General features: G+C 43.8%; 1 protein-coding gene across 2 annotated transcripts in view; it reads left to right on the forward strand.

Annotated features, from left to right (window-relative positions):
* TNRC6C (trinucleotide repeat containing adaptor 6C) overlaps nt 1-14,681 on the forward strand; it is a 129,190-nt gene that overhangs the window by 100,679 nt on the left and 13,830 nt on the right. For both annotated transcript variants that reach the window (XM_069482911.1, XM_069482913.1), the window contains 8 exons: nt 608-688; nt 2,439-2,496; nt 2,886-3,028; nt 5,141-5,290; nt 7,956-8,102; nt 10,371-10,490; nt 13,129-13,212; nt 13,485-13,725. In XM_069482911.1, coding sequence (XP_069339012.1) covers nt 608-688; nt 2,439-2,496; nt 2,886-3,028; nt 5,141-5,290; nt 7,956-8,102; nt 10,371-10,490; nt 13,129-13,212; nt 13,485-13,725 — 1,024 coding nt within the window. The remainder of the gene's footprint in view (nt 1-607; nt 689-2,438; nt 2,497-2,885; nt 3,029-5,140; nt 5,291-7,955; nt 8,103-10,370; nt 10,491-13,128; nt 13,213-13,484; nt 13,726-14,681) is intronic.

Below are 14,681 nucleotides of genomic sequence, written 5' to 3' on the forward strand. Positions count from 1 at the left end.
CGAAAGGTAGTTACTGAGCAGCCACTTCCGTCCTGCCCACCGGCCCTGTCCTCTTCCCCCTCTCTCTTTGCAAGTTCCTACTTACTCCTTTTCTCTACCGTAAAGTCTGTAAGTAATGAATGGTTAATAAAATTAACAGGGTTTTTTTCCTTTCTTCTTGTTGCCTTTTCATTCATTGGAATGAACCCCCCTGCATCCTAATCACTTTTTAGAATAAAGCTTATAAAAGGGCAAAAACCATTAATTTTTAGTAAACTTCACATACAGCTATGTTCAAGGGAGTACATCTTAGGATTATGTGATAATGGAAGTAGTATGTATTTGTCCTGAACTAAATTAAATTTCTAGGAAGAGAAATAATTATTCTGCTTTTTTTAAGTCCATAAATTACACACATACACCAACCTGCAAATGCACCCTGATGCTTTCTATAGCATTAGCCACAAAATACTCTCAGGGACTTTCTGGAGTATAGCACTATTCAACGTTAATACAGAAAGATTCTGTGACTTTTAAATCACCATGAATTTAGGCTATCTCCCATTTCTGGAAGAAATGCATTAAAACGTCACTCATGGGCTTTCCCCTTGCTTGTGCTTTGTTCCAGGGCATGAAGACATCTGGCAAGCAGGACGAGGCCTGGATCATGAGCCGGCTGATCAAACAACTCACAGACATGGGCTTCCCGGTGACTGGCATCTTGTCTTACTGCTACCTATCACAGGGCCTCTCGAATGCATGGCCCTGATTGTTTCCTCTCCATGTTTGTCATGTGTGACAAAGCAGGAAGTCTATTTGGGAGATGAGATTATTGACATCATCTGACTTCTAAATCTCCCTTTACCTGGGCAATTTGGGTTAGGGATCATTGCTTTGAACCATAGCAAAGACCCACATGATTTCTATTGAGAAAGGCATAAGAGCCTTTTCCTATTAAAAGAATAAAAACTACTGTGTGATTTTTAATTTTCATTGGTTTATACAGTTTAATATTTTCTTTTAATTTACAGTTAAAAGTGAACTGCATTAGTTCATGCAGTAGATTGACAAAGATCTCAAGAGAAAACTTAGTATAAAGTACCAGAGCTCCATATCCAGAAAAAGTATCTTAACCAAACCTATATATTTCCTGAGCTTCTGATCATGTGTAGGGAGAATTCAGATCTCAGGATATTCCCCTGAAAATGTACCACAGTCTGTTCTGTCCCTGAGATCAGAGGACAGGAATTCAGATAGTGAGGGATGTTGCCCATATTGCCGCATATTCCCTTCAGATGTCTTCCTTCCAAATCCTTACTCAGATGAGTGTTTATCTTTCAACTACTGTGGGTGCCCCTGTAACAGTGAGCCCACAAGGGCCTGCATGTTGAAGAGGAGCTCTGTCCTTCACACTGGGTGCGGGCCCTGTGTGCTGGGCAGGGCACTGCCTCGACGGCCCAGCCTCTGCCAGTGTTGAGATGATAGGAGGGTGACAGAGGCCTCAAGGAGTCCTCATTTATACTGTCACACTTAGCACGGCGCCCTAGTGGCTCCAATCATCCACTGAGATTAGTCTGTTCCAATAGAGGGATAACTGTCAAAGTGAATCTGTTTGTTTTTGTCCCTTGGTGAAAAGTTGTTGATGATAGAGCCTAGAGTTCATGAAGTAGAAAACGAAGCTCTGGCCATGTGCAGTGGCTCATGCCTGTAATCCCAGAACTCTGGGAGGCCAAGGCAGAATTGCTTGAGGCCAGGAGTTTGAGACCAACCTAGGCAACATAGTGAGACCCTATCTCTACAAAAAATTTAAAAATTAGCCTGGCATGGTTGGTGCATGCCTATAGTCCTAGCTACTCAGGAGGCTGAGGAGGAAGGATCACTTGAGCCCAGCAATTTGAGGCTGCAGCGAGCTATGATCATACAACTACACTCCAGCCGTAATGACAGAGCAAGACCCTGTCTCTTAAACAATAAATGAATGAATGAATAAAAGCAAATAAATGAAGCTCTACACTCTGACAGTGACTTTAACACAGTTGCTGGCACTAGAGAGAGGCAGACAGGGATGTGACTTACCAGGACAGGAGCCTGTCCTGTCCTCCCTGCATGCGTCAGTGTCTGTGGCCTGCTGTCTTGGCTTAGACTGCGTCTTTGCTGAATCAGCGCTGCTCAGTGTTGCACCGAAAACAATTATGGGAAGATTTACAAAATTTTACTGACCTCTACATTTTGTTTCTGAAGTATTAAATACAAGTTCTTTACTCTAAAAAGCAAGTCGGTATGTTTTCTTATTACAAGTATTTTTTATTTAAGACATTTATCTCTAACCTCAACAATGGAGAAAAGTATTTCCAGTTCAAAAACCTAATAACCATTTCTCTAAATTAATAGTGATTAGCCTATCTACAAGCTTTTCCTCTTGTTAATGCTCACTGATGAAAACTCTGCTTCCTACACAGAGAGAGCCAGCTGAAGAGGCCTTGAAGAGCAACAACATGAACCTTGATCAGGCCATGAGTAAGTCCTGTGACACACTTCAAGTACGCTTGTTTTTAAAGATACCCATTTGTGAAATTTTACTTTCCAGAAACATTTTCTTATAGTTGTGGGTTAATGGTTGAGTATGTACCAGGTAGACAGGACTAGGCCGCAGTGAGGGAGCAACTTGACTAGCACTTGACTGCACTAATCGCAGGAGAGGAGGTGCCGTGGATGAGCCAGCTGTCAGAGTTTGGCCACAGCGAGGCCAAGTGCTCTCTGTCCCCTTGGCTCCCCTGTTTCCTAAGGGGTGGGGGGTGCTCACCCCTCCCTGAGGCTTTAGCTGGTGCCTGTCCTGCGCTCAGCACTTGTGACTAATGCGCACTGGCATTCTGTTTTCAGCATTGCTTCTGTTTGTTGTGCTCCAGGCGCTCTGCTGGAAAAGAAGGTGGACGTGGACAAGCGCGGCCTGGGAGTGACAGACTACAATGGAATGGTCACCAAACCCCTCGGCTGCCGCCCACCGATCTCCAAAGAGTCTTCCATGGACCGCCCCACCTTTCTTGACAAGGTATCAATCTAAGTGGTTCTTCATTTGCCTTTTTAACAAGAGTGCTTTTCATTTTAACTGTGTCCTTAATGTAAACTAGATTAAAAACTTGCTGGACTGAAATATATAAGTGACTTTAATCCTTTTTTTTCTAATATATACAAATGTTTAACTCAAAAGAGGGAATGTTGTATTTCAGATGATGTTACTAGGAATGAAAAAGGCTGAAATTGAAAACTAATTTTAAGTTTTATTGTGTGAACTTGGCTGGCTGTCTGTTTCAATTTGTCCAATGGACAGGGGTCAGCAGATTTCTATGTTACTCTCATCTTCAAAGCACAGTTCTTAGGCCGGGCGCGGTGGCTCACGCCTGTAATCCTAGCACTCTGGGAGGCCGAGGCGGGTGGATCCTCTGAGCTCAACAGTTCGAGACCAGCCTGAGCAAGAGCAAGACCCCATCTCTACTAAAAAAATAGAAAGAAATTAGCTGAACAACTAAAAATATACATAAAAAAATTAGCCGGGCATGATGGCACATGCCTGTAGTCCCAGCTACTCGGGAGGCTGAGGCAGTAGGATTGCTTAAGCCCAGGAGTTTGAAGTTGCTGTGAGCTAGGCTGACGCCACGGCACTCTAGCCCGGGCAACAGAGTGAGACTCTGTCTCAAAAAAAAAACAAAAAAAACAGTTCTTCCGTTTGGAAATGAGGTGTTACATGTTTAATCTCAGAAAAATGGATTCGAAGTGGTGGAGGCCAGGCATGGTGGCGCACACCTGTAGTCCCAGTGCTTTGGGAGGCCAAGGTGGGAGGACCGCTTGAGCCCAGGAGTTCTAGACCAGCCTGGGCAACATAGCAAGACCCCATTTCTAACAAAACAAAACAAAAACAATTGATTATGTGAACTGGAAAGTATGAAAAATAAAAATAAGAAATAAAATAAAGATGTGGTAGAGCTTGTGCACAGTCTGGCTGGCCCTTGCTGATGGCCACCTGCCTGACCACTGCAGGTATCTGCAGGAAACTCCCTGGATGTCCAACAAGTCCAGTCACAGCACGGTCCTGAGTACTGTCATGTGTTAATGTCCCTGCTCCAGATTCGTATGACTACAAAGAGGGAAGAAGTGTCATTTTAAATTCAATCAAAATGTTGAACTTTGAAAATAAAATTGAAGCATGGACAAGTTAAAAAAACAAAAAGAAGAACAGGCTCACAGGTCAGGAGTCTTAGTGTCAAGAGGGCCCTTGCATTGGCTCCAAAACGGAGGCCTCCACCACCGCTGCGCTCCAGGGCGCTGTGGCTGCGGATTGTCCCGGGGTGAGGCTCCCGCCCTCTCCTGGCCCCCCTCGGTGTGGGCAGGATTACAGGGTGTCCCGTGAAATTGAAATTTCAGATAAATAAGAAATAATTTTTGGAGTATACTTATATTAAAAATTGTTTGTTCATCTGAAATTCCAGTGTAACTCAACATCCTGTGTTTTTATTTGCTAAATCTGTCAGCCCTAAGTGTGGGACCCTGGCCTATTTTCTTATCTTTACAATGTGGGATAATACCTCAGGCTGGTCGTGACATTAGATGAGATAAATTTGCAAAAGTTCTGGCACATAGTGTGACCCTCAATAAATGTAAAAAATAAAAATTAATAAGATTATATTTTAACTTATCCTCTTATTAGGTTCAACCATATGAAACTGCTATGTTTGTAGGTCAGAAACAGTTGAATTCCAGCAGAATTCAACCTAATGTATACCTAGAGCCTTGGTAATAACTTCTCAGAAAGAATATGTTTGTTTGAAAATGGTTGTAAAGTGTTTCCAAATTAGACCTTTGTCAGTGTTTTTGTCCTTTTCTCCCTACTCCTATCCAAGGCAGGGCCAATAGTGTATGAGAATATTAGCAGTTAATGTATGTGTTATAAAATAATTTTTTAAATGAAAACAGCATCTTAATCCTATTTCTCTTTTTCTTTTTCCCTCTTCCTTTTGCCCATGTTCTCCATTCCCTTTTTATCCATACTTTTTTGATCTTTGAATTCTTTGTTCATCCATACCTTTTTCTATTTCCTTGGGAAACTGTTTGGTGCTTTGTCGCTGACGGACACTGCACACAGCTCACCCTTTCTTTCTCCAATCAGGATGGCGGCCTCGTGGAAGAGCCCACGACTTCACCGTTTTTGCCTTCCCCAAGCCTGAAGCTCCCCCTTTCAAACAGTGCACTCCCCAATCAGGCCCTGGGTGGGATTGCCTCAGGGCTGGGCATGCAAAACTTGAATTCTTCTAGACAGGTAAGGCTGTTGGCAGAGAGCAGAATGTGGTCTTTGTTTTACTTGCCTTTTAAAAAATGTGTTTGAGACATAAACTTTCTTATTTTTAATTTATACCTCTATTTTAAAATATAACCAAACATGTACTGTAAGAATGTCCCTCCCATCAGGTGATTTAGTGGAGTTGAGAGTTGAACAAGTTTAAAATTTAACCCTGAGGTAGGAAATGCGTCAAAGTGATATTTATTTTTACTTTTAACTAAAATACATCTGAGTTCTCAGCACCCTTAGAACTACCTTGCTGGAGTTGAAATGATAATGTATTGCAGAGTGGTCTTCAGTGCCAGATCCATCCAAAGATCTAGGTAGTGTTTGTCCTCTTTCTCCTGGCAATCAAAACATTAAATACACTTGTTTGTTTTTTAGACAGAATCTCACTCTGTTGCCCAGGCTGGAGTGCAGTGATATCATCATGGCTCACTGTAACCTCAAACTCCTGGGCTCAAGGGCTGCCTCCACTTCAGCCTCTCAAGCGGCTGGGACTACAGGCATATACCACCATGCCTGGCTGGGTTTTCTTGTTTTGGTTTGGTGGGTTGTTTGTTTGTTTGGTAGAGATAGGGTCTCACCATGTTGCTCAGGCTTAAATACATTGATCTGCAAGAAAACATCACACTCCCCCTTTTTCCCAAAAATAGAGGTGACATCTCTTGCAAGGTGGTTTTCAGTCACACTGGCATTTTTTTCCCTGCCTTTAGCACTCTTTAGGAAAAGGTGAAAATCACCGTGTTAGACGTTACTAAAGAAAGGACCTGATGGCTGAGCTCAGTGGCTCACACCTGTAATCCTAGCACTTTGGGAGGCTGAGGTAGGAGGATCGTTTGAGACCTGAGCAACATAGCAGAATCCTGTCTCTACAAAAAAATTGAAAAATCATCCAGGCATGTAGTCCCAGCTACTGGAGAGGCTGAGGCAAAAGAATTGCTTGAGGCCAGGAGTTTGAGGTTCCAGTGAGCTGTGATGATGCCACTACGCTCCAGCCAGGATGACAGAGCAGGACCCTGTCTCAAAAGGGGAAAAAAAGGCCCTGAGAGTTTTGTTTGCTACTCTGGCTCAGGTCTCCCCCACAGGTGATACACAAATGCACTTTTCCCACCTGTAGAACATCCCTTCTCACCAGTTTTCTTAGGGATGAGGTTGACACATACATGCCTTTGAGACTTCTCTCTAAGTAGGCACTGTGACATTTGGGGCAGCAGAACAGCCCCATGTTGCCTGTGTCCCAATGTCATTGTCCACTCAGCAGCTCCCAGCTGGCACGATCCCAGTGATCTGACATTGGTGGGAAATCTGCGTCTCGGTTGTTGTGCCAGCTGCAAGCCAGCAGCCCAGCAGGGCATGGGCATGGGAGCCAGGTGGGCAGCAGGGCATCTTTGCCCAGTGCTGTGCAGGTGGCTCTTCCTGAGAGAAGTTGTAGGTTGTCCTACTTCACCTGTTTGTTAGGTAACTCATTCCATAGAGTGGAAAAAGCATCTAAAGTATATTGATTGTATTTATCACAGAGTTAACTACCAAATTCAATTTTAAGGTTAGATGAAAATAATAGCTATATTTCCTATTTGAAACTTTTGCTATCCTCTCAGGTTAGTAATCCCACACAGTATTACTGTTTAACTCTTACCACAGATATCCTTTTGGAAATGCATATTATTCAAATAGCTATATTCATGTCGCTATTGTTTGAAACACTGTATTATAGTTTCTTTGAATGGGATAGCCTTGTTTGGGGACACTTTAAAATTGGCACTCTCATGTGGCTTCTGTAATTTAAAAACATAGGCAAGTTTCATGGGCTGATTTTCCATCATCTGTAACCAATATAGACAACATTCATTAAAAATTGCCTTAGGCCGGGCGTGGTGGCTCACGCCTGTAATCCTAGCACTCTGGGAGGCCGAGGTGGGCGGATCGTTTGAGCTCAGGAGTTCGAGACCAGCCTGAGCAAGAGCGAGACCCCATCTCTACTAAAAAAATAGAAAGAAATTATATGGACAGCTAAAAATATATATAGAAAAAATTAGCCGGGTATGGTGGTGCATGCCTGTAGTCCCAGCTACTTGGGAGGCTGAGACAGGAGGATCGCTTGAGCTCAGGAGTTTGAGGTTGCTGTGAGCTAGGCTGACGCCACGGCACTCACTCTAGCCTGGGCAACAGAGTGAGACTCTGTCTCAAAAAAAAAAAAAAAAAAAAAAAATTGCCTTGGGGTCCTAGCATAGTGGCTCACACCTGTAATCTCAGCAATTTGGGAGGCCTAGGCGGGAGGATTGCTTGAGGCCAGCCTGGGCAACATAGCAAGACCCTGTCTCTACAAAAAAATTTTAAAAATTAGCCTGGTGTGGTGTTGCACACCTCTAGTCCTAACTATTTGGGAGGCTGAAGCAGGAAGATCACTTGAACCCAGGAGTTTGAGGCTGCTGTGAGCTATGATCGCGCCTCTGCACTACAGTCTGGGTGACAGAGCAAGACCCTGTACCAAAAAAAAATTCCCCTCAGTGTAACTTGACAATGGTAGGAAGCAAAAACAATTTTGCATTCATTTATAGGAAGACAAATCATTGCGCCTCGCCTCCCAGCAGTGTTACTCTAGCACCAGCCCTGGTAACGAGTCTGATTCAATCTCCTGCAGATACCGAGTGGCAATCTGGGTGTGTTTGGCAATAGCGGAGCAGCGCAAGCCAGGACCATGCAACCGCCGCCGCAGCCACCAGTGCAGCCTCTTAACTCCTCCCAGCCCAGTCTCCGTGCTCAAGTGCCTCAGTTTCTATCCCCTCAGGTCAGACCCATGTCCAAGCCCTGCTGAGTAAGGAGAGGCAGATGCAGGTGTTGGGTGGGGTCTTTTGCCACATTGAATTGCTGTTTTAAAGTGAGAACCAAATTAACATGCATCTAAGAGGAAGTCTTCCTGTTTTTAACCTATAAAGCAATTTTAGCTTATAAAGTAGTAGTAGTAGTAAGCTGATTCTCCTGCTCTAGGAGGCATTTTCAGAGCTTATTCCTTAGAGGGCCTCAAGCCACCCAAACAGGCCTTCACCTGGTCAGAAGCACACGACCAAGAGAGCAAAAGCTGTTTGAGTGCCTGTCACGTTCTAGCATTCTTCTGGCAGAGAAAGCTACTTTCTTCCCCAAGAGACCTCTATTGCCAAGAAGATATTTGAGATTTCTGTTTTCAGCCTGTTTCAAAAGAGAACATGCTAATCTATCAGTCTTCTATTATTTGTAAAGTTTAAGTTTCAGTTTAGTTTGTGGGAATATGGTCCATTCGGGCTGCCATAACAAAATACCTTAGACTGTGTAATTTAGAAACAGCATGAATTTATTGCTCACGGTTCTGGAGGCTGGGAAGTCCAAGACAAGGCACCAGAAGATTCAGTGTCTAAGGTCCTGTTCCTCTTAGATGATGACTTTTATGCATCCTCACATGGGCGAACAAGCTTCCTCAGGCCTCTCTTATTAGGCACTAATCCCATTGATGGAGGCTCCTGATCACCTCCCAAAGGCCCTACTCTTAATACCACTACGCTGGGGTTAGGTTTCAACATGGCAGTCTGGGGAGGACACACTCAAACCGCAGCATAGGGGAAGAAGGCAGTGTTGGCATACAGAAAGGAGCAAGACATATCAGGGTATTCACGGGGAGTAATTTTCACCCAAGAATTGTTTGAACCTGGGTTTCTGCACTGAGTTGAGGTGGCTGGAACCTGGTAAAATTACAGTTAACTGCATTAGTGAGGATACAGGGTAAGCCACTGTAACAGAGAGGCCTCAAAAACAGTAGCTTAAACAAGGTGGATGTTCATCTCTCTCACACAACGGTGCCGGCAGCAGCAGCTCAGGGCTGGGGTGGCAACTCTGCCCCAGCCGCTTCTCAACAACAGGGAGGGAGGGGGGAGAGGGTCTGGGCAACCTTTGTGCAGGTGGCCTAGAAGCTGCGCAGACCACTCCAGTCGAATCCCACTCCCCACACCTAGTGCCAGGTGCATGGCACGGCCATACCCGATCTGAGAGGCAGTGGCAGAAGGAGCAGTTAGCAGTCTTCCCCTAACCACGCAAACCAGCATGTCCCAAATGTCAGTCATCTGTGTGCCATCTCACTATTTTTTCTATATCTCCATATTACTTGTAATATTACATAATTTTTTTCCCTAAGTTGACTTGTCTTTTTAATTTAAATTTATTTTTAAAGGAAACTTTATATATTTACCATAAATAGAAAAATCAACATTTTTGTAGTACACATTGGACAACTATTAAAGCAAAAAATGCTCGACCATGTTCTACCTAAAATCTTCTTGCAGCCCTGCCCTATGAAGGTGCATATCACACTGAGGGAAACATTGCAGTAGCCAGTGCCAGGCCCTGACTGGTTCCGAGCAGTGAATTCAGTTGAAGAGATGCCCTGAGTGGGAGGCAGTCTACAGTCAGGGTCAGGTCTGGCAGAGAGCCGCTGGAAGGCTGGGGCAGTCGTGCCTCCCAGGGACATTGTCTGCCCCCACAGCAGGGCATTGACAAGTTCCTGAGCACATACCCTTGAGAAGAGCTCAGTAGAACCCCTTGTGGGGCAGCAGCTGCTGCAGGGCCTGGTCCGAGTGGCCTGGGAGAAGCACGCACCTGCCTCCTTTGAGGACTCCTTCCCTGGGTCCACCTTCATGATCTTCAGCCCTTAAAGCACGCCAGGCCATGGAAGGAGCCCCGAGTATTTTCATCTTGGCAGAATATGAAATCAACTGCTAATAGGAATGACCCAGAACCCTAGAAAGTTGATTTATAACTAAAATATTTGGAAGAAGAAATCTCTTTAAAGACCAACCTATCTGCTTTCCTTCCTTCCTTCCTTCTTTCCTTCTTTTCTTCCTTTCTTTCTTATTCTTCACATGTTAACTACTAATATTAAAATGTCCATAAGTTTTTTAATGGCCTTTGACATTCACCATGAGACAAATATAATTGTTATTTAATCAATTTTGAATCTTGAAAAACTACACAGACAAGTAAATATTTTAATAGAGATACAGTGGCTAACAGTATATTTTATGTTAAACAGGTTCAAGCACAGCTTTTGCAGTTTGCAGCAAAAAACATTGGTCTCAACCCTGCACTATTAACCTCGCCAATTAATCCTCAGCATATGACGATGTTGAACCAGCTCTATCAGCTGCAGCTGGTGAGTGGACAGACCCATCCAAGTTACAGAGCAAAGGATGAGACGTTCTCTCTTGGCATTCGTGTAGATATGCCAGCACAGACGTAGTTCTGGTGAAACTGTTAACTATAATGCTTTTTCACATCGGGGTATGTCATTGAGATGTTCATGAAGTTTTTAAACTGTTCATGAACTTTTTCAAATATGAGGGTTTTTTTACTAATGTTGTAAATTTTTTTGGCCTCTTTATGTTTAGAAAGTCTACCACATCTTATAATTAGGTGTGTCTTTTTTTTTTTTTAATAGAAGTGGGATCTCACTCTGTTCCCCAATCTGGTCTCAAACTCCTGGGCTTAAGTAATCCTCCCACCTTGGCCTCTTGAGTGCAACAGATATGCCTTTCATCTGTGCTCTCAGCCAGAGTGTCTCCTCTGCACCACAGAACACAAAAATGATTTGAGTGACTGTTTTCTGAGTTCTTCCAAGGATGGTGTCCACAAATACCATTCTAGAAACACAGGAGAGAAATTACTTCCTTATATACAGTAGATGCCTTAGTGCATTAGAACTTGGTTCGCTTATAGAACTCCAGTTGAGAATGACTGATGTGACCTAATAATGCTGGAAAGTTTTATAACTTAATATATTTTGAATTTTTTTATTTTCAAACAGTCTTACTGGCTTTACCGTAAAACGCCATGTGTTTATATCCTTAGATGCATACTGAATTTATATACAGTAAATGACCAAGTGTATTATTTCATTTTTTAATGTGTGGGCACCTGATTTATTTTGAATGACCAGGAATCATGAAGGAAGCAAAAAATGGTTTGGGGGGGGGGGGCCTCCATCAGACAGGGTCATTGCTGAGAAGCCTTTGTTTATAGGAGAATCCTCCCCCTTTACTGTTTTTTAGACACAGGCCCAAGTTTCAGGTCTGGTTTTTCTGGAAGCAGCAGGGGAGAATGGGAAGATGGAAAGACAGAAGTGTCCTGGAGACACATGTGTGTCCTCACCTTAATAGAGGACAGAGAGCTCTAGATGTGGGGTCAGGACCATGGCTGGACCCTCAGAGCTGTTTCTTTACCCATCAGAAGAGAAGTATGTACCCCACGGTGTGGTGGTGTGGCCTCACTGTGGCCGGGTGGTGGGCCTGTGTCGTCAGGCAGCAGCTGGAGACTGCTGACCTCGGAGAAGGGAGGGAGACAGCTCTGAAAACAGGCACACGTTAGCTTAGAACTGTTACTGTAGAGGAACGCCACTCTCTGCCCCTCGACGATGCTGCAGGCGTTGTAATCTGGGCTGACGCAGAGCTGAGTGCCGTACCGGTGTGCTGGGCTCTCGGTCACGCAGCAAGTTTTTATTGCCCTGTGGTGTGAAAGCCATCAAGAAAATCTTGATTCTTTTCTGTTGACTAGTGGATTAGAAAAAGGAAAAAAAGAAAATCTTGAATTTCATGTTTAATGTGTTCTGTTTTTAAAACACTGGTTAGTGTTCTTAAATTTTTTTCCAGAAAAATGGGAAAAATAAAGTTTCAGTGCTTCCTAAGATTAAGTTTTAGGGCCTATCAGGATTCACTGAAATATTTTATTCCTCCATAAATTATAGATTAATGAGATAGTTCTAATAGTACAATCTCTACTTTTAATTAGATTCTATGTTAATAAGTCTTTTTGCCAAGAATATCACCAAAAGTCCTTGTAAGAAAAAATTTATGATATTCATCCAACATTTTCAAACAATCAAGTGATCCAACCTTCTCTATCAGGATGCAGAAGAATATTGTCATCGTTTGAGCCAACTTAGTAGGTGGCAGGTTTATGTGACAAAAGGGCCCACAAATCTGTATTCCAGGTTCTCTCTCAGCTTTGGTTCCCGTGATATTAATGAAAAATCACTCAGCCTCCAAATACTAAGAGCTGTTTAGTGCGGCTTGGATCACTTGGGACAGCCTGTTACCAGCGTTCTGCCACACTGTCTGGGCCATTCTGAACTTTTAGTCTTTATCGTTATAAGAATAAATATTTTTTTTTTTCATTTTTAGTTTATGTGAATAGAGCAGAGAACTTTGCTCGCTTCATTAACTGGAAAATATTTGCGACAGACCTCATTACCAACACTAAGCAGGGGTATTGACTAAAAATGTATGTTTTAAAGAAGTTTTAGGGCTGGGCACGGTGGCTCACGCCTGTGATCCCAGCACTCTGGGAGGCCGAGGCGGGAGAATCGCTTGAGGTCAAGAGTTTGAGATCAGCCTGAGCAAGAGCAAGACCATGTCTTTACTAAAAATAGAAAAATTAGCCAGGCACAGGGGACACGCCTGTAGTCCCAGCTGCTTGGGAGGCTGAGGCAGGAGGACCACTTGAGCCCAGGAGTTTGAGGTTGCTGTGAGCTATGATGACGCCACTGCACTCTAGGCTCTAGCTGGGGTGATAGAACAGACTTTGTCTCAAAAAAAAGAAAGTTTTGGCAAGACACTTATCTTTTAAAAATGCTTTGTGCCTCCCTTCCACAATATGCTTAAACAACAGTATGATTAGGAGACCAAAAATCATGGCCAATTTCCCTTTTTTTATTTTTTAACTAATGTTGTTAGGAAGTTCAACCATTTATTGATGGCTTTCTTATAATATTTCAACTCTTTTCTTTCTGTCAACAGGCATACCAACGTTTACAAATCCAGCAGCAGATGTTACAGGCCCAGCGTAATGTTTCCGGACCCATGAGACAACAGGAGCAGCAAGTATGTATTGCCCAGGTTGATTTTTGACAATAGCTATAATTTTTCCTGATAAAAGAGATGCTAATTAATGAGCTATCAGGATGTCATTGATTTTTCTCTAGCCAAGCCGCTCCTTTAAAAAGTCCTGGGATCATCTAGGTTTGGGAGGAGGTTGGCCCAGCTGTGGTGGCCTCAGCATAGACACAGTGTAAAACACACTTGGCCCCAAGACGAGTTGTGAGTGTCGCGTCCCACCCACCTGGCTGAAGCGCGCGTGTGTCTCTGCCTGCCAGGTTGCGCGCACAATCACTAATCTGCAGCAGCAGATCCAGCAGCACCAGCGCCAGCTGGCCCAGGCCCTGCTCGTGAAGCAGCCGCCACCGCCGCCGCCCCCGCCGCACCTGTCTCTGCACCCCTCTGCAGGCAAATCGGCCATGGACAGCTTCCCCCCTCACCCCCAGGCTCCCGGCCTACCTGACCTGCAGACCAAAGAACAGCAGTCTTCACCCAACACCTTTGCTCCTTACCCTCTCGGTGAGTCTCCCATGGCCTTAAACAGCCACACCAGGTGGAGGAGGTGCCTGGAGTCCATGGGGGGTGACCAAGACTGCACTTCAGTGTCAGGATGACTGGCCAGTGCAGAAACAGCATGTTGGATGTGCAGCCCCAGACAAAATCAGAGGACAGGTGTCTCAAGGCTTCTTAATAATGGACAACACCAGCTGCCTTTGGCAGAGCAAGAGTTTTGCTACCACCATAATACTTTCAATATAAAATCTTTTAAAATAGAACTAGTGAAAATCCCTAAAATCTCATTTCCATTGTCAAATCTGCAGTTTGCTCCATTCCTGGTTTACTCTGTAGTTTTCTTTACCAGCCACTGGCCTCCAACCTAAACCACAGAGAAGAGTTAATAATGGTTTTCCAGTAAAAGTATTCAGATAAATGTAAATCAAGCACTTCTGAAAAAGCAGTTGTTCACAGAACTCCTGTAATGTAGAAGGTGATTTGTATAATCAACCAAATCAACACATATGCATTGAACATCTAACTTGTAGGAGCATGCTCGGCACATAAAGCTCGAAGGTCAGTAGAAAGCATGGTACCCACCCTCCAGGTCAGGCTAGCCAGGAGAGGTGCAGGTTACATAACTGGAGACAGTATGGAAGCAATGTCCTCAGGGGTATAGTTCAGTACGCTGATTCTGCACGGACTAACTGTAATAAAAACCGTGAAAGCACGTCAGGCTTCTGTTGTGTCTGCTGCTGTAGACACAGGACAAGGGAGTCTCTAAATACATCTCTGAAATACATCCAGAAGGGCAAAGGCCACTTGAGTAATAATAATGTTTCCATAACACTACCAGATGTCTCTGCAAAGAGTGGCATATTCTGATTATACAAACGCTTTCTACTTGGCATATAATAAACCTGGTATGTCTTCAATATGAAACGGGTAAACACTAAACTCGATTATCTTTTCCCTTTATT

The sequence above is a fragment of the Eulemur rufifrons genome, chromosome 9 (assembly GCF_041146395.1).
Source record: "Eulemur rufifrons isolate Redbay chromosome 9, OSU_ERuf_1, whole genome shotgun sequence".
Classification (NCBI taxonomy): domain Eukaryota; kingdom Metazoa; phylum Chordata; class Mammalia; order Primates; family Lemuridae; genus Eulemur; species Eulemur rufifrons.